Source organism: Drosophila takahashii, chromosome 3R (genome assembly GCF_030179915.1).
Source record: "Drosophila takahashii strain IR98-3 E-12201 chromosome 3R, DtakHiC1v2, whole genome shotgun sequence".
Taxonomy (NCBI): Eukaryota; Metazoa; Arthropoda; class Insecta; order Diptera; family Drosophilidae; genus Drosophila; species Drosophila takahashii.
Genome location: NC_091681.1, coordinates 17,521,144 through 17,540,592, shown reverse-complemented (window position 1 = coordinate 17,540,592; position 19,449 = coordinate 17,521,144). Strand labels below are relative to the sequence as shown.

At 40.3% G+C, this 19,449-nt stretch overlaps 1 protein-coding gene across 1 annotated transcript; it reads right to left on the bottom strand.

Moving 5' to 3' along the window:
• Positions 1 to 8: 8 nt before the first annotated feature.
• Dad (Daughters against dpp) lies at positions 9 to 18,520 on the bottom strand. The gene is made up of 8 exons (XM_044394012.2): positions 18,180 to 18,520; positions 17,357 to 17,482; positions 12,892 to 14,199; positions 6,789 to 6,842; positions 6,599 to 6,724; positions 2,510 to 2,728; positions 2,301 to 2,451; positions 9 to 1,673 (listed from the first exon to the last, which is right to left on the bottom strand). The coding sequence occupies exons 3-8, from the start codon at positions 13,904 to 13,906 to the stop codon at positions 1,508 to 1,510; spliced, it is 1,731 nt and encodes a 576-aa protein (XP_044249947.1). The 5' UTR covers positions 13,907 to 14,199; positions 17,357 to 17,482; positions 18,180 to 18,520; the 3' UTR covers positions 9 to 1,507.
• Between the last annotated feature and the right edge of the window lie 929 nt (positions 18,521 to 19,449).

Sequence of the window (19,449 nt, the reverse complement as noted above, 5' to 3'; positions counted from 1 at the left end):
CTTACCAATTGTTTTTGTAAATATATTGAAATTTTATTACAATTTTTAAACTTAACAGTATAACTGCACTGATTAAATATTTGATCATATTGAAGCTATTGTATGTATTTATTTCTGGTCATCAGATTTTTACATGCGGAGAAATTTTGAAAATCATCCCACTAACTTTTCTCATGAGTATGTTTAAAGTTTGTTTCTATTTTTTATAGTGCTTTTTTGGAATTAAAATATACATACAATAATGGCGTATCTATTTTCTTTATGAATTTACTGAACACGGACTTCCTTTAACAGTAAGAAAAATGGTAACAATAGTTTTACGTGGATCGCTTTTATTCTTAGATCGAAATACATACAAGGCTGGCCTACATACGGTTTGGTTTGGTACAGAGGTTAAAAGATCTAGCGCACGGATTTTAACTACTACACCAAATCCTCGAATTGTCATTTCCTACAGGTGGAAATGAAACCGAAGTTTGGGATTGTGAACGATGAATGGACCGATGATGTTTTCAGATTTAAATAAAAGTATTTTAGGCAACTCAGTTGCTGTAAGTATCTTGGTTATTAAAAAATGAATGCATGTTATGACAACGAAAACAGTCAAAATATCAACATAATACAAATAATGTTCGAACATGACGTACGCTTTCTAAAAGCCAATTGTTTTTCCCTATGCGCTAGAGTCTGAAACCGTATCGAATTGTTTGTATGGTGTTCTTTTTAACCTAGGATCTATGCAGTTACTACTGAACAGATTTGTATTTCAGTGATGTTTGGTTTCATTTGGGTGGGGTATAAATTATGGGCTTGGGTTCCTTTAAAAACGTCGCATAGAAAAGGTAGTGGCTTCTGAATGTTTTATCGTAACTAGACTATCATCTGCCATTCTCGAAACTGTTAACCCTGATGTGCCTTCTGTAAAGTATGTATATATAAGTTAAGTATTTATACATATCATATAGCTACTGGCAATGGAGCTCTAGCCCCACGCGTCGGTACATTACTACATGTGTATATATAGAGTGAATCACAGGATTTCAATTTTTGCTAAGTATTTTTAACAATCAATTACTATGTATTTCGCCCCGACTCGCAGCCACTTCTAGACTCCTCCTCCTCTTTCTCTCACTTAATGCGACTCAGATGCGTTAAAATTAATTTCGATGTGTCTACTAGCAGTAATTGAAACTTGTTTCGTAATTATGTATATTAACATTTAAAATGATTTCTTTTGCAGTCCTTTGTTGTTCCAAATTATTGGTTGTTTACTGGTTAACTGGCGGCTCGATCTCCTGCCCGCCAGGCACCTCCATCTCGTCCTCGTCGCGGGGTAATCCGTCAGAGCGCACACCTGTCTGCACAGCCGGGTCAGCAGCTTCTGGGCCTTCCGGAGCAGTTGACGGGATCGCCAGCTGCTCACCTGGTCGTATCCGCCACCCAAAGGCTCCGCCCGGTGATGGGTAGCCGGATGAGGTCCTGCCGAAAGGGCCTGCAGCAGGTACTGTCACCGCAGATGGCTAAAGTGCACCTCCAGCCAGCAGGGGCAGCCCATGATGTCCTGTCTTTTGTAGGCGGGTCCCCAGCCCTTGGCGAAGCTGATCTTTATGCTGAAGTAGTCGACGGGTCCCATGTGCTGATGCCCTTGCTGTTTCATGCTAAGCAGTTGAGCCCTGAAAAATAATAAAATATAAATTGTTTAGTTTTACAATATTTTTTTGTAATAATTAATAATTTCTTAGATTTAAAAATTTTTTAAAAGTGAACAACAATTTAAAAATTAAATGGGACTTTATAACAAAAATAAACAAGAGAGAACGCTATAGTCGGGTTGTTGTCCCGATTATATAATACCCGTAACTCAGCTAAAGGGAGTGCGAGGGAGATGGATATATAAAAAACTTTAATTGCGCATAACTTTTTAATGACTGGTCCGATTTGAAAATTGTCTTCTACATTTCGATAGGTATTTACAAACACTATAAAATTGCATTTATAGATTTTTAAAATATTAAAAAATGTGGGCAATTGTGGGCGTTAGAGGGGCGTGGCGCTCGGTTGAAACAAACTTGCGCTGCGTAGGAAAATAAAGAATATGTGTGGGAAATCTCAACCTTCTAGCTTTTGTAGTTTTCGAGATCTAAGCGTTAATACGGACGGATAGACAGACAGACAGACAGACGGGCAGTTTACTCTACAATTAACGGGTATAATAAAACTTCTACTCTTTATTTCTCTATATATAATTCTTTCATGGACATAAAAATGGCTTTGCAATTTAATTGAAAGAGAATCCTTACCTATTTGTTTCAAAGGCCTTCAGGCAGTAGCCGGGCATCACTTTGCACACACGATCCAGATTTTCTGCCAGGGTGGGAGAGTCCACAAAAACGGGTGTATTTCCACGGTTGTAGATCCAAACATCGCCGTTCTCCAGACTCAAGGTGACCCCTGCAATGCGGACTCCGGTTAAAATGTACTTCCAATATAAGAACCTATCTTTACTCACCCAATCCGACCTTCTGCCGCGTAGTTTGGATCGCCTCCGAGTGGACCTGCTTGCCTGCGGGAGTGAGGTCACGTAGGCACATGCTGTCCCCTTCACTGCCGACGATCCCATCCGTGTAGATATTGACTGCTTTCGTTCTGGCGTTAAAGAACTCCCCGACTCGGTGGGCCAACTCCCAGTAGGCGATTTGGCACCAGACCTTGCTGCTGATGTTATGATCTGAAATATACAAGAAAAACAAAGTTATTTAGACAATGGCTTCCATAAAAACATTAATATTGCATATGAAACTTCTATTTAAGTTGCGATTAGACGTAATTTTGAATATGAAATATAATTCCTCGAACTTCTCTGTCAAATCTAAAATAATTTGAAGTATTAAATAAATGTTTAAATACAAAAATCATTTCCTTATTGGAGATTTATCAATAATTATAACTTAAACATATTTACGATCACCACTAAATTGGATCTACAAGTAAAGTTCATATCTTTCACACCTAACAGGGCGCTCAAGAAAACGCTTAAAGATTACGATGTCAAGTTAACCTGCTAATTTATTGGCCAGATAGCGGAATCATTAAGTTCTTAAATATGACTGCGATAAAGTTATTCCCATTAATAACTATTATTTAAATTGCAATCTTGTAACCCGCATACAAATTGTAGGCTAAAGCGGTAATAACTCTTTCGTCGGCCAATAAAATGTGATTTAAAATTGCCATAACATTCGCGGCGATATCGGGGGAGTAAGCGCTATATAGCCATATCGTTTGAGAATACAGAAAGAACGAAGAGTCGACGACGACGGCGAATTGAGCGAGTCGCACATTCAAACAGGCGCATTCACATTACGTTCACACTCACTTGTGTGCTCAGACATTTAAATGGTAATAATTTTGGCGCCAGGGCATTACGTAAACAGACCGGCGTCGTGTATTTGGTGTGTGTGTGGAATTCATTCGCGCATATATCGGCCTGTACGGCTGTATGTATATATATTGTGAGCAAACCCACAGAGTCTGTTTATGGGTTCATTTGTATATTCCGATTCGGAACGCGTGTCGGGCCAACAATAAAGCGAGAAACAAGTGCAACTCTTTATTCGAAATCCTTGCTAACGAGTCTCTTTGAGAATGTTTATGTGTGGGTGGGCTCTAAATACAAATTATTTAATATTTATGACCGCATTAAACCATGCATAAATTTCAAAATTTATATTTAATTAAAAGAATATACCTATGAATTCCCCCGAATTAGTAAACAAAATGCGATGAATTCAACTTTTGCAGTCGTTAAATCGGACAATGCAAACATTGCGTATACGCCACCGTATCAGTATTTTATTCACCCATATACACATTTGTTAATACCTACTTCAGATGACACCATTTACCATTGTCAGCCTAAACACACCCTTGTCTTGGGAATTTATCAATCAACAATGGCATAGAGTGCATTGTCAGACAACACAGTGCAAATATCGCGCATACGCCATGGCGGCCGAATTGCCAATTGCAACAATGCCAGCGGGTCGATAGTCGATTGGTGGTGCAGTTGGCCAGAACGGCGAGAGCCAATTCGAGAAGTGTACACACAATACACAATCGCTCAGCGATTGGGGGGAAAATCGAGGGAAAATCGAGGAAAAATCGAGGAAAATCGAGGAAAATCGCAGGGAAAACGGCCAACACAATGGACAGCACGCGCTCGCCGAGAATAAATCGGAACGAAAAGGCCGAAAGGCGCTAAAGGCCAAGCCCAGGCGGGCGTCAGTGGCGCCAAGTAAAAATATATATCGCAATAAATCCGTAGACGGCTTTTAAAATTTTGCATGGCAAAGAATGTGCCGAAAGAGGGGGGCGAAAATCGGGGGCCGCGGGGGCGTTGGACGCTGCAAGTGGCGCCTGTCCGATGTTTACCTAATTAGGTCGACGCCGGCGATTCCGTCGCGTCTCGCCATGGCCACGAAAAATTGTTTACCCCACCAGGCTGGCGTCGCCAGCTCGCTCAACTGGGCGAGAACTCGCCAAGAAGTTGATCCGGGCGAAAGGTGCTTTGGAAAGTGGGGGAACCATCGAATTGGTCCCTCAAACAGTTTGAAATTGTATATTTACTTGGGAATTTCGACAGGTTCCGCCGTATACTTTACACTTTATGTGTTATATCTTCACAAATTTTGGGTCTTGCTTAGGAATTTTCATTTGCAGATAGGAAATATGGAAAATATGTTTTTTCTTTTAAATAAATAAAAAATTTATGTGGAAAAAAACATCAGACACATTTTACCAGTAAGGGACATATAATATCTTTATACCCTTTCAGAACCTCAAGTGATTAACTGCAGGGAATATTTGGAAAATGCTTGTAATGCGAAACGCATTCAACTCTGAAACGTTTGGCATTCTGGGAGGGTTCTGCTTGAAAGATCCACATACCTACTGCAGTTTTTCCTGTACTACATATTTGTAAATTCGTAGCGCCGCTTCATGGCTGTTGGTTCCCCTTGCTAATATTTATGTAAGTAGGTACATAAATGTACATACATTTGTGTTAGATGCCCGAATCCACGGGCTGCTACATCATCTTTAAATTTAGAATATTTTATCTTCAATCTGTATGCATGTGTGGGTCGAGGCAGTGGCCTGTAAGTTTGTTGGTGGCACACATGTGGTGCCTTCGGGGAAACACGGATGTTCGACTTGTGTGTGCTCCATTTCAGTGGAGTCCCACCGGCGATGAAGTTGCATTAATGCAATTAGGTGATTAAATCGATCGAAATCAAGAATACAGAATAAAAGTATTGGGACTATCGACTTTTCTGATTTTTAAATATAGATCAAAACAGTTAAAATCGATATTTAAGATGTATTCTTAAGATTTTTAAAAACTATAACTTTTTAAAGGTTTTAAGAAAAGTCATCAAAAATAATTTAAACTATCTAAAATTTTTTTTTTTTTTTATCTGATGATAAATAATATTTTAAATGTATTATATTAACATTTAAGGCCTACTGAAATCCATCGCCATAAACTTTAAGAAAATGCATAGTAAACATCCCAAATATATTCCGAGTTCAAAGGGTATGCAAACAATGTGCATTTGTCAAAACTCTGATGGGAATCAATCAATTTTGGAATTTCAATCTATTTTTAACTGGCCTGTCACCCAATCGTCGTAAAGCCGCAACTTAACGGTCCATTTAAATGTAATAGTTTTCCGTCGTTTTGTCGCCAGTACAATCCCATAAAAAAAAGCCAAATGGACGATGGTGTTTGTGTGTGTTTGAGTTCTGGCCAGTTTCGGTTTCACGGTGCCGTCTCAGTCGCCGGGTAATGGTAATGCCGTGAATGATATCATAGCCCCCGTAGAACCCGTAGAGCCCCTGGTGCCCCTCGAACCCCTTTTGCCCCCCTTTTGGAACACTCTTGTAAGTAAGCACTAAGATTGTGGCGCCATCGAGAGCGCCAACTCACCTCACTCCTCGCTCTCTCTCTCTCCCTGCCTCTCTTTCGCTCAGTCTGCCGCCGCCCGTGTTTGTTTTTCGCTCATTATTTATTTTCATTTCGTTTTTGCTGTTTTCGCTTAAAAGTTAATATCAATATAGAAAGTGACGACCTGACGCGGCAAGCTGGCGCCACGATACAACAACAATTTGCCAGCAAGAGAGAGCGCCCGCTCACACACACCACCCTAGAGGGGCCCCACACACCTACATGGCAAAATAATCGCAACACTTTTCGCTCTCCCACTTTTTTACTTTATAAAAAAAAACAGTGGAAATAAATTCACATTTTTAAAAGATTTATTCGACAAGAAGCCTATGTTATCTTGATAAAAAGAATTCTTCTAAAATTAAAGTTAATTTTTGGACTAGAATATTATTTCCTAACTTCGCGTTTTGTTTTTAGAATTAAATTACAATCCATATTCCCTTTAAACTGATCACCAAAAGAATGTTGGCCAATATTTTATAGTAAATATAATTTGCATCAAATCTGATACACCTTTTCTTCAAGTGCACTCTCTCAATCTCCTTAAAAACAGGGGGAGCGTAAGGTGAGAGGGGTTTTGGGTGCAAAACTCACCTTTTCCATCAGTGGTGAACGACTCGAAGAGTGGCGGCTTGAAGATGCTCGAAATGCTGCTGCTTTGGGCGCTCCACGTGCTCAGCGCCGCCGAATTTGCATCGTTCTGCGAGTCTTCTTCGGAATCTGTAAGAATCAGGGGAGGGTCAGTATGCCCGGATCGAAACTCTATATAGTGGAGTGGGCTTACCTGCATCTCTCAGTCTCAGCATTTTTGAGCGTTGGTATGGCGGCGGTTGGACTTCTGGAATGACACAGAAATAAATGGGATTGCATTAGATATCTTTTATTATTTTATTTAAATAAGACTTAATTCTTGTGCATGTATTGTACTTAAAACTATTCCTAAATTATTATGCTAAAAACATAAAGCCATTTTGAACTTCTTTACATTTTAAATCGAATTAACTCTTACTGAAATAAATACCTTTCAGTAATTCAAAGTAATAGTTGAATCTGCAACAACTTCAATTTACGGTATAATTATTGATTTACTTAGATTTACAGGAAAAAACAGAAATTATTTATATTCTTAGGAATTTAAAAATTAAATGAAATCAATTTACGAAAAGCATGAAATTACTTAACAGACCTTATTCCTTATCTCAACCTTATCAGCAGAATGCATTTTTAACCATTTTCAAATGGCAAGCCCCATGGATGATTACAAACAATTTCGAGTTAATCAAAAGTTCGAGTTATAAATGCGCGTCTTCTAGTCGGGGCCCATATAGGATGAGATCATGGTTCGCAAAACTAATACATACTAGTGTTTGAATATTTGAACAGCAAATCGAAGCGAAACAAAAACAGAGAGATAGATAGAGATAGAGATTGAAATAGAGAGAGAGCGACAGAGCCAAACAAAAACAAAGGCCAGAAAAACCAAGAAGAAAAGAAAAGGCAGTCGAAACAAACCCAGGCGTAAGCGTAAGCAAGCCAAACATCAGCGCGGCGATATAAAAATAAATAATCTTTGCATATCAGGCAGCCGCACTGGGGGACATTTTATTTTTATTGGCGCAGAAATCGTTTGATGTGCGGCGATCTCCGAATCTCCGAATTCGCGATCCCCGAACCCCAATCTCCGATTCCGATGGCGCTGTGTTTAATCTCGCTTACATTCTACTCCGTTTTCATTCTCTCATTTCACTCCCAAAAAAGCAAACGGAACAGGTCGTTTTTGGTGGCTAACAGATTGGCGCAAACAAAAGCCTCAATGAATTGCCTGCCAGATCTAACGATATTTCTCATTCAATTCAATAAATTCAGTAATTTATGAGACGTTGCGTAAATATTTAATTGGTTGCATTAACGTTTTACTTTAAATTATAAAAATAACATATTTTAAATATTACTTACTGTAGTTGTTCACATATTTCTTTATTATAATATAATGTGTATGAAAAATAAATAAAAATAATAAAAAGACTATCTAACTATGCAAAAGATTTATTTTTAAAAGACAACAAAATTCAACATTTTTAATAGGCTTTAAAAAATCACAAATAATGATTATTTTCGGTCTCTAGTAAAAATTAAGTTAAAGATTAATTTGTTGGACTTAAAGGGGCACGGCAAATATGTAAATCAAGCAAGATATAAACGAAATCGGCTTTGCATCTAAATAGCATTGATTAGCTTCGTTCGACTCAATTGAATGCAAATCAATGCGATTCATTCGAATCAAATTAAGATTCAGCAAACAAATTATGGCAATAAAAGAAGTGCACATTAAGCCAAAAAACTTGCCATTAAAGTGCAACAGGTAAGCGCAGCTTTCGAGGGCGATATGGAGAAGATCCGTAGTAATTCTCTTGGTATTCTGACGGCGCATAAATCGCTTGATGTGCCTCGTCAACGGCGCCCGGCTACTCGACCCGACTCAAATTTACCCAGATCGTGGCGATTCGCCACCGCCGCCGGTCCCCAAGCCCCAATGTACCAGTTAAACCTGATTACGAGCGGCCGCGTCATCGACGCCAACGTCGAAAATCTAACAATTCTTGAAAGAAAATAAAACTAAAAATAAAAAAATAAAAAATAAAATACGAGCGCCGCAGCGAAACCGAAACTGAAACCAAAGGGAGAGCCAACCATTCCAGCACGCCGTCAACAATCTGATGGATGGATATGGATCGTATGACCAGTCGGCGAAATAGGCAACTGAATATTCACGGTTCTGCGTTTCGGGTTCTGGGGTTCTGTTCTGGGTTCTGGCAAAAGAGTGCCAGTCTATTGAGTCAGATTCCAGTAATTGAAATTTAAGCATGGCAATTCCACCAAGTGTCTAACAGTTTTATTTATCGGCCCTGCTCCAGATTTATGTTCTGATTTGGAAATGATTTTTAATATTTTTGCACTTAAATGGGATTTTATTTGGGGGAAATTTTAATATTTAAAATGCAACTAATTATAATACATTTATTTTATATCCTTTTGAATTTTCTAATGCTTTTACTATAAGATATTTCCGAGAATAAAGAAATATGATGTGTTTCTTACCCTTAATTCTTTTCCATAAGCCCACTTAAAGAAAAACCTGACATAATGGTTGAAGAACGAGTAAAACTCAACTTTATATTATTCCAAGTATACAACGTAATTAGTCAAGTTCCCCTTCAAAACCATTGAATTGGCCCAAAACGATTTCGACCAGCGCAAATATGCCTACATAAATATGTATGTATCTGTGGCCGATCCGTAGGAACACACAAAAACCCTCTCGACCGAAGAGGCCCCGAAAGTCCGAAAGCTTTATGGGCAAGAACCGCACCTCTGAATGAGATCGGATGGATGGGGCCGAGGCACGCAAAATGATCCTTTTTATGGGTGCTCGCTGCGAGGAAAGGGACGTTGTTGTTCGGAGCCGTTGGAGCCGCGATGTCCAAAGACCAAGGCACCGATCGTCGTTACAATTCCTGGAATTGTGTTCCCCGGCCGATGCGGATGGAATAACATTATCGACTTGTTTAATGTGTTCGGCGCCATCATTAAAAAACCAGTCACTGTCGGGACGTCGTCCATCCGCCGTCCAGACGACGATGACACAGCCAGCAGAAGGCCTGTTCACTGTTCCCTGTTGCCTTTTTCCAGTTGCCAGTTGCCAGTTGCTCAGGCACAGGCACAGGTAAAGTGGCACAGGTAAGCGACCAGGTAAGGGAGGCTGTATCTGTGTATCTATGTATCTGTATATGTATCTGCGGACCGGCACGAACAGAGTCTTCATGTTTCCCAAAAGATTGTGTTTTGTGCACAGGAATGTCGGTATAGACATGCCTTTTTGCCATCGCATCTACAGTGATTATCGGTTAGAGGAAAGACTCTGAAAGTGCTGGCGGAAAAAAGAGCTGATCTCAATCTTGGTCGCCATTAAGTTAAACATCAACAAGTAAACGTATGCAATTTCCTAATTAATTTGTTCGCTATCTCAAAATCTCTTCGAGTACTTTTACTTTTGGATTACACTAATTTACATTTTTTTAATGGTTCATAAAAACACTATTTTCTTTTTATAATCTAAGTAATAAATGAATAAATTTCTGATAAGGATTGTTATTCATCGATATATATTTCACAATAATTGTATTATAGCCATGGGGTTAACATATTCGGTGTTATTTCGAAAGAAAGTTGGATACAAGTTCGGGGAATAAATTCGATAAGGTAGTCTGGGCAAAAGCACTCTACAACTAATCCCCATTTTTAAGAATTTGATAAGTACATTTTCTATACATACTCTGATTTTTATTCTGCACATGGCACACAAGTGGGGTTTGGTTTCAATTTGAGGTTAGACATGCTCCCCGTATATGTATAAAACCACTGCCGATTGATGAAAACAACCCACACAGATGATGTATTACATGCATGCAGTTTAGTGCTGATATAATAGTCCGATTAGATTAACACTAGAACGGCGATCCATGTGCCCATACAGTTGTAAGCTCGGCCGAGTCCGAGCGATACGCACGTTCTAGATAACGTTCAATGTGCCCAGTGAAACTGTTGGCCGGGGAAATGGGTTAAAAATAAATCGCACATCAGCCATCATCAATCGCTTTCAACCGTGATGAAACGTTAATTCGACGATGTAAATGCATGGTGCATCTTTCAATCTGCATTCGATGTACGACTATAGTGCCCACACATGCAAATGCTATATCTACTTATTTTTTTTATATGCATGCGCGTGCTAAAAATAAAAACAAACAAATCGGAAGGCGCACATGTATGTAATGTACATATGTACATGCACATGCTCCGATGTTTGCCCGAATGTACATAGTGCGAATGGGATCTCTAAATGATGCGCCAACTAGCTGGTGGCGACGGATATGCCGCGGCCTCAGATACAGTACGTTCTCTATAAGATGAATGTTTTGTAAAGAAACCAATTGTATTTATCTAGGTCATCATCTCTGTTTTCAAATCTAGTTCACATAAAAAAAAAATTATTCCAAGATTCGAAATTTTAAAATATATATTGGTTCTAGTATCTTTACAGTGTAAAGATATAAATAAATTAGAAATGCATTTTTTCCCAATACACCTTTTTTTTGTATATTATCTGTTTAAAAGACTGCCTATCCTTGGAGCCATAAGAATATTTATTTTCATAATTTGTGAGAATTTTCAAATTTTTTTAAAGATAGAGTCTAGATTCTAGAACCTAGAAGTTTTTGTGCCTTGATCGTTTGAATCATTGGAGTAGGACTGTGTTTCGAGTACTCGGACGAGTACGGCTAATGGGAATGGGTATAGTGGGTAACGGACTCCGCCGACTTTGCTTTAGCTTTAGCTTTCGCGTTTGCGTTGGCGACGACGCCTGATTATTTCCTGGCGCCAGTTTCTAAATTTACGCAAATTATTTTGAAAAGAATTTAGTCGCCGTCATGTTGGGCCGACCGTTTGCGTGGCGCTTTCACGCACATTCTGCGCCGCTCTCTCCGCTCCCCCACGTGTGTGTCTGCGGGCCGTGATAAAGCGGAATAAATGAGCCGGAGAGCGGTGGATCCGGTGGGTGTGTGAGTGCGGTATCGGTGTCTGTGTCTGGGCAAAAGTCAAGGCGGCGGCGCACAGTGAGTGCACACGGAAAAAAAGTTTGCAAAATACTAAGTGTGCATCTTAAGGCGGTCCAAAAATATGGTCAAAAAAACGTTCCCTTCTTTTGGTGGAATAATTGGCTTAAAACAGGGAGAGTAAGCTAATATTTAGTTGTAATCAACGAAAACTAGAAGTAAATAAATTTTGTCATGAAAGGCAACAGTGCGTATGAGTGATAAACTTTAAAGCCACTTCGCAGACCTATAATTATTCCTAAATTTCGATTTTTGGTTTTAAATATGTTTGTCATTCCTTAACCTGTGGATTCTAATCGTCCAGAAAAACTAAGGACGCATTTTTGGGAATTTAAAGTTAAAATTTTTAGAATAAGAAAATATTATTTATAAAGAAAAAAGAAAATATAACAATTTTAATTTAATATCGCTCTGTTTTCTTCCTGTGTAGGAACTTGAATTCGGTCTTCTGCGGGAGCATTTTAATGCCCAATACAGATACAGATGCACCTTGTATCTGGCTCTTTTTGCCTCGCTCCGACTCTCCAGACCAGACCGAAAAAAAAACTCACTCATAAATACAAATACCCACACCACTGCCGAGTGCAACCCATGCTCGTTTGCGAATAAAAAATAAAATTGGCGAGCGGCGTATGGATTTCGCATGCCGCATCGTCGTTGCGCGAGTGTTAGTGCCTGTCTGTGTGCCCTGGCGCCACCAAATACATGCGCACCATGTCTGCACCTACAGTGGCGGGCATAAGTATTGGCACAGCTGGCGCTTAGATTGCTATTAGCTTTTCCACCCGCCATAAAGATTCGGATAAGGTACATATGAATTTATTGAGGGGGGAAACCCATTGCAAATGAGTTTCATTCGACCAAAATCCAATGAATAAACACGAACTCTTTTTCTTTGGTGTACCGGAAAGGGAATTGATCAATTTCCGTTTTTCAAGAAATTTTCTGATATTTTTATTTACCCAACTAGCCTCACAAGAAACTCCATTTATCAAGTTTGCTTAAGAAAAAGGGACTTTCAAAGAAGGCCCCATTAATTAAATTTCATATAAAAAATTTTATAAATCTTTAATGGAACTTTAAAATACATTAGCAAGTTCTAATATTTATTTCGAAATATATTAGAGTTAGGATATGTACTAAAATATAAACCATGACCTCAAAATAAAGTTCTACGCTCACAGACTAAGAAAAGTAATACCCGTTTCCTACCTGTTTCGGGCTGGTGCAAGATGCGGAACCAGTGCAGCGGGTTGCAGCACGTGTAGACGCAGTCGCGGGCGGCGGGACAGACGGGCAGTCGCTTCAGCTCCTCGCCGCTCCTCAGGCCCGGCCAGAAGAACAGCCGGCTGGCGGTCACATGCTGCTCCCGATCCGCCTCCGTTGCGCAGGGGATCAGGATGCACTGCAGGTAGGTGGGTGCGGTGGTGGCCACGGCCTCGCGATGCGTCCTGGTCGGCGGATCCACGCGACTCTTGACCGCCAGCAGGAGTTCGGCCATCTGCTTGCGCTTTAGCTGCTTCATCAGAGCATCGAAATCCTCGCGAGTCCGTCTCCCGTTCGGGATTTGGTTTGTTGGCTGTTGGGCGGAGGCGGCGGTAAGTGAAATCGTGGAGGTGGTGGACCCGCTGCTGGTGGACTCCGTGGCCCCGCCGCAGCAATTCCGAAACATGGTCGCAAAGGTGGTGGCACTCAACATCCGGCGATCCACCTGCTGCACAGGATGATTCCGATTCCGTTCCCGCTCCCGCTCCCGATTCCGCTCCTGATCGCTTCCGTCGATCAACATATCGTCGCAGGAGCTTGCGCAACTGCAGCCAGGAGCGGTATAGCAGCGGTCGGAGGCTGACGGATGCGGCGATAACGGATCCTTGTGATTTGGCAGGCGGCGGTAGGGGTGGCTGTTGTTGTTGTTGTTGTGGCTCAGACTCAAACTGTGACAATAGCCGGAGACGGAGCCGGAGTTGGAGTTGGAGCCGGAGTTGGAGCAGTCCATGGCGCAGGACATCGAGCTGTACGGCGGCGGCGGCGTCTGCTGGCGCATCGTCAGGGAGTCCTCCTCGGGGCAGGAGTAGCCGGAGCAGAGATGAGGGCGGGGTCGATGTGGAGGGGGCGGCGGCCGTGGTGGCTGGACGGGCGGCGCTCCTGTCGCCCCATCGCACGGACCCGGATTGTTTCTGGACGCATAACGCCATAGATCTCTCTTCTTTTCGCTTGGGAATATCATGGAGGGACATACAGTTTTGCGGTAACATCGATCCTATTGTATGCGCATTATTTGTAGTTGACTAACTGGGTTCGCGGACTCGACGGGGCCGGCTAGTCACGGTAGGATTACTCTCTTTCTGTTCGACGGTTCAACGGGGTGGGTGTCTGGGAACCTGGGGTTTTCTTTGGGGGTGGGGGAGCGGAGGGTCTGGGGAACTTGTTAAACTGTTTTCTACTCCTCGCACTCGTATCACTCGTTGGCTTTGATATGCTTTCGACGGGTTTGATATGTATCGTCCAGTGGTGTGCACTCTGCAATAAAAGAGGAGTACGTTGATTAGTCACTGGCCTAATTGGTCTTCCGAGCATCGTTAAATGCACTCGAGTTTATGCTAAGCAGGGGTGGAGTTCTGAGAGGGCCCTACGGTATTTATTTCAACAATAAAATAGTTTTAATATTAAAAAAAAAATAAAAAAAAAAATCATAAAATATTTCTTAAAACGTAATTTAACAATCATTTTTAACCGATTGATCCGATTTAACGGGTAATTTCTGGTGTAAAGAATGAAGTTTAGTAAGTTCATAAAAAAAATTCTTATTAAAAACTACTGTAAATCTATCTATCCCAAATTTTATTTTAATAGATTTTAAGATCTGCTTTAAAAAAATCTTTACATTCTACTTATTTTCTTCTACAGTTATTGTGTTTCAGTTCAATAAACACTAAACCAAAAAGATTTAAACTAATGCATTAAAAAAAAATTTTTTTTGGGAAAATGTTAGAATGCCCTTTTACCGATTTCCAGTCTACGCCCTTGGTGGCAGGATAGGAATCTGCTTGTGGATCGCTTGAGTGAGTAATGCCCCCTCCACCTCGACCTCCCCCCTCCACTGACGGACAGCCGACGCCAGTGCAATATGCAAAAGATCTGTGCGGCAGCATCAGCTGTCGGCGGGAAAGAGACGGCAAGAGGTGGGGGAAAGGGGCAGGGGCAGTGGCGGCGGCGGTGGAGAAAGAAGGGAAAAGGGGCAAACGAACGAGGAGCGCCGCAAATTAACAGCCCAAATATGTGTGTGTGTGTGGCCCATGCGAGCATTTCCATTTTGTTGCTGGCATTTCTTGCGCTCCTTATCGACGACAAAAGTGGCGCCGCCGGCATGACGGCAACAACAAGGAAAAAAGCAACAAAATTACGAGTCAGCCCCACAAACACGCTCACCAACACACACACTCGCGCTCTCTCGCTCACTCACACTTACAGAATGCTTGCGTGCAGAGTGAAAAAAAGGCAGGGCGGCGGGCGTGCGAGCGAGAGGGAAGCGCCTGGCGCCACTGACGTAATAAAAGAAATAATAGTAACGATGTCGGCGGCAGAGGCGTCGTCGGAATGGCGCCACACCAACACAGGGGCACCGCAGACAGCCACACGGACACGGACGAGCGACGGTCGGTTTGTCAGCCGGTTTGACAAGTTGAAGAATCAACAATTTAAGGTTGAGGTGGGTATGGAATAATCTACCGTAGCCGTGGTCAGAAGAGAGCGCCTGCCTGTGTGTGGTGGGAATCGAAGGCACTCTCGAGAAACTCTTCTGAAAACCCAGAAAGTCGGGAACCTTAGGTTCTACAGGCATTCTTAAAGACTTTCTTCGACTCTGAAGATCTGAACTCAAATATCCTCGATCTTAGAAATACAAATTTTCTATTAGAAAAAATTTTTTTCTAACGGCTATCCAAAGTCGAATCCTGAAATATGTATTCAACATCCACATCAACAACAGTCAAATGCTATATTATCAGGGGTGTCATAGAAATCTCTTCCAACCGAAGACGGTTGGATTTTGCATTGATGCACGTAAGAACTTTAACGGATTTCGGTTGGAAATAATTTCTGTGACACCCCCGTATTTGAACATTTTTGAAAATGTTTTTTTCTTTCAAAAAATTTACTTATTTCTTGTTAAGGTTCCAAATCAGTTAATAGCAAACAGATTAAAACTTATTGTAGATCCTTAAATAAAAAAAAAAATCCAATGCACAAGACAGAATATATTACAAATCGCTGAATTTCTTGATTTTCTTCAAAAGTTTCAGAAAAACTATTAAATATTGTTCATGCTAAAAGAAAATCATTCATTTTTAAAAATAAAGAATATAAATTTAATAATAATGCGCATTGCAGCACCAGAACTTCGAAAAAAACAATTGTAAGAATATCTATATGGGCACTTCCAAAAAAAAGTCCACCAAGCCAAAAACCTTGAAACTTGAATAAAACATATTTCCACATGATTTTGCCCCGATATTAGTTTCTAATTAGTTGGATACTGAGCTTAACTAAAAATTTGGAGTATAGTTTGATTATTTTTATCACAAACCCCACCATAATACGCAAAAATCAGTTTTTGGCTATTTTTTTGTTATTTTTTGGACCTGTCTTCTGTTGTTAATTTATCCTATAGGAATGCTAATATGTGACATTTTTCTGTACTGAATGCTTCATTCACATGCTAAACTATTAAGTTAAAAGCAAAACATCCAGCAATTGAGAGAAAGAGGTAAAGAAATCCGCTTTACAAAACAGTCGGAAAAAATGTCCCGAGCGACATGTCCCGAGCGAATGTGGTTAAAACTGCATAAAAAAAAAACGGCAAAGAATTTTTGAGTAAAACCAAAAGCATTTCACAGCGACATGTTTGAACAACATTCTAAAAAAATCGTATTCAAATATTCCATCAGAATTCGCTAGTTTCTGGTGTTGTATGAACTTCCCCGAAATCCACTTCTATTTTTGTCCCGAGCGAATACGGCAGTTTTATACCGATATCTTAAAAACTAAAAGGTGTACAAAATCAAGATTTTTTCCAAAAATAGAGCTTGGGAAGAGTGAAAAGAAAAGCCCATAATTAAAATTAAAATCCATTGTTTTACAATTTTTTTTCAACTTTAAAGGTGTGCAAATGTCCCGAGCGACATTTTGGAAGTGCCCATATGCAGTCCATACTAAAGATTTTTTTTTTAAAACCGCTGAGTGTTTGCTTTCCACAAAATCGCATTCACAAATGTAAGAATTATATATGTACTTATGTACATTCTGATAATGAAAGCATGACTAATTGGAAGTCCAATTGGAAACAATCGCGATTTGGTAACAGATACTCGCACCTTGATTAGCGAGATATGCATTAAATGAAAAATAATTTATGAAGGGAACTTTGAAAGTTACCAAAGTTGATAGTCAAGTTCTGCAGCGCTCTCTATAAGAATAGAATTGAAGATATACGAAATACATTTTGTATCCAAATTAAAATTATTTTCTTTATATCAAAGTGTACAAAAAGGAGTAGAAAGTATTCCATGCTATCCATAAATGCCAAAATCTTAGGGGTATAAAGCTCCTTAAGCAGTGTATTTTTCATAATCACGAGTGCACCTCCTAACAAATTTCAAACGCGAAAAAAGGTACTTACTTTTTAAAGATTGTTTTGCAAGCGGGTATCCTTTTTATCCTTTCCTTTTTTTTTAATAATATTAGATATGTATGTGTGTAATTGATATGTTTAAAAGTTCACTTGATACTTTGTATTTTACATTGACTGCAGAAGAAATTAAATTAATTTATGTTGCACAACGAAATTCAATTTGTTTAACACGTGCCGACGGGATTTTGTTAATGGATTGGTAATCGCAGTCGTCTTTCTCTTTTCTTTTTTACTGGTCAGTCACTTTTCGCTATGCATGTGTACGTTTGTGCGGATAGTCAATAAAATGCGAGTAATGTGTTGATTCGGTTGAATATTATGTTGAAGTAGCCGAAAGCCGAAAGACAATAACAATTTTAACGTGGTGGAAAAGGTGTTTCTTTTTTGTTGCTGGCTTGCGATTTGCGCTCTGCTTTGATTCTGCCGGCGCCGCTGCCGCCGCTATATACGTATACGTATGTTTGTTTGTGTGCCCGAGTGCAGGTACAATGTGTGTACGTGGCTGGCGAGCAATTGCATTTCTTTTCTATTTTTTTTTTTACGATTTTTGCCCAGTTAAAGATTGAACACACTTTATTATTTGCCCAGTCTTCTTGTCCCCCGATTCTTATTGATTTTTAATTTGCACAAACACTAGCGTACATACACACACGCACGCAATCGAGATCGAAGATCCGTTATCCGGGCGGAGAATTCTCGCTCTTTCCTCGCACACACCTACAATGCATAGAATTCATAACAGCAAAAAAAATACAAGATTTTCGCCTGACGATTTCCAATCCTCTTCGATTTTCACATTGATTGCACTCACACTTCTTCCACTTCCTCCTTCACTTTTTGAGTTCTAAACTGCACTTGTTTGTTGTTGTTTTATTGACGCCCGCGTTTACAATAACAACAAATGAAAAACCCGTAACCGTTGCGAAAAAATATGGGAAAAGACGACGAAAGTCCGAGTTTCCTGCATTCGATTGGACAATCGAAAATCGTTTAGCAGTCCCGACACACAAATAAACTTATTTCGGAATATTTCTCGTGGCATACGTCAAGTATCCATCTTTTTGTTGATATCTTTCGGATTTCTCGAACGGCAGACGAGCACACAAGCGGCGCGGTTGAAAATTGTTGGGGCAATGAGCGCAGCGCTCACGAAAAACTATATGGACTGCCAGTCTTTGGAGCTGTGGGGAATTAACTTGGCCGTTGAGTTTACCAACAGGCTGAGAGAGTTCCGAGAGAAACATCGAGAGAGGGAAAAGAGAATAGAATATTCAGTAACCGAAACCCATGAAATAAATACCAAAGAATCTTGTTTTAATTTCATAGGCAAAGTATCTTAAACGTGTCCTGTATTTTTTAAGACCAATAGCAGAATAAATCGTTACGATATCTACAGAATTTTCACATCCCTACTTCGAGCGCAGAACCAAGGAATCCGCACTGAGAGCGCTGAGCAATCCGTTGGATGGCGTGGTGAGTTTCGTGCCTCTCCCGCACACAGATACAACCTGCGCACGCACACCCACACTTTGCTCAATGCTGGCAGTGCCGTTGTAATTTAGTGTTGGCAAACGCGGTCATTTTCAAAATTCAAAAAACGATTACAAGTTGCAATTTGCAACACATTAAAATAGAAAAATATAAATGTTATTTATCTTTTGAATTCGGAAAAGTAAATGACTTTTTAAAAATATAAAACATCAAAAACTGAAAAGCTTTTTCACCGCACGGTTTTGAAACCCCAAAAATTAACTATGTTGACTCAAGTTCAAAACTTAAGACCTCCGACGGTTTATATTGCTAAAAAAAAAGCAACTCTAGATGCAATCGAGAGCGGAGAACCTGAGGAAGCAAACATCGACATTTAGCGCGGTCAATGTAGCCGCAAAATGTGATGAATGGTTGTGATCAAGGGCATATCAGTTGCATTGCCTTGCCCATGTCTGCCCAAACATACGGACAAACACACGCCCATACAAACTGGCGCCCTGCAGCGTGCCTACACACACAGCCATACATTCAAAACGAGCACCGAGGATCGAATCCCACATTGAGAGAAAAGTTCTTATTATATCGGTAAT

What these genes read in the sequence shown, in the direction of transcription:
- Dad (XM_044394012.2), bottom strand. Translation starts at nt 13,906, where the DNA reads ATGATATTCCCAAGCGAAAAGAAGAGAGATCTATGGCGTTATGCGTCC. An exon ending in GCTGAGACTGAGAGATGCAG is followed by an intron (nt 6,725 to 6,788) that starts GTAAGCCCACTC and finishes TGATTCTTACAG; the next exon opens with ATTCCGAAGAAGACTCGCAG. An exon ending in AAGGCCTTTGAAACAAATAG is followed by an intron (nt 1,674 to 2,300) that starts GTAAGGATTCTC and finishes ATTATTTTTCAG; the next exon opens with GGCTCAACTGCTTAGCATGA.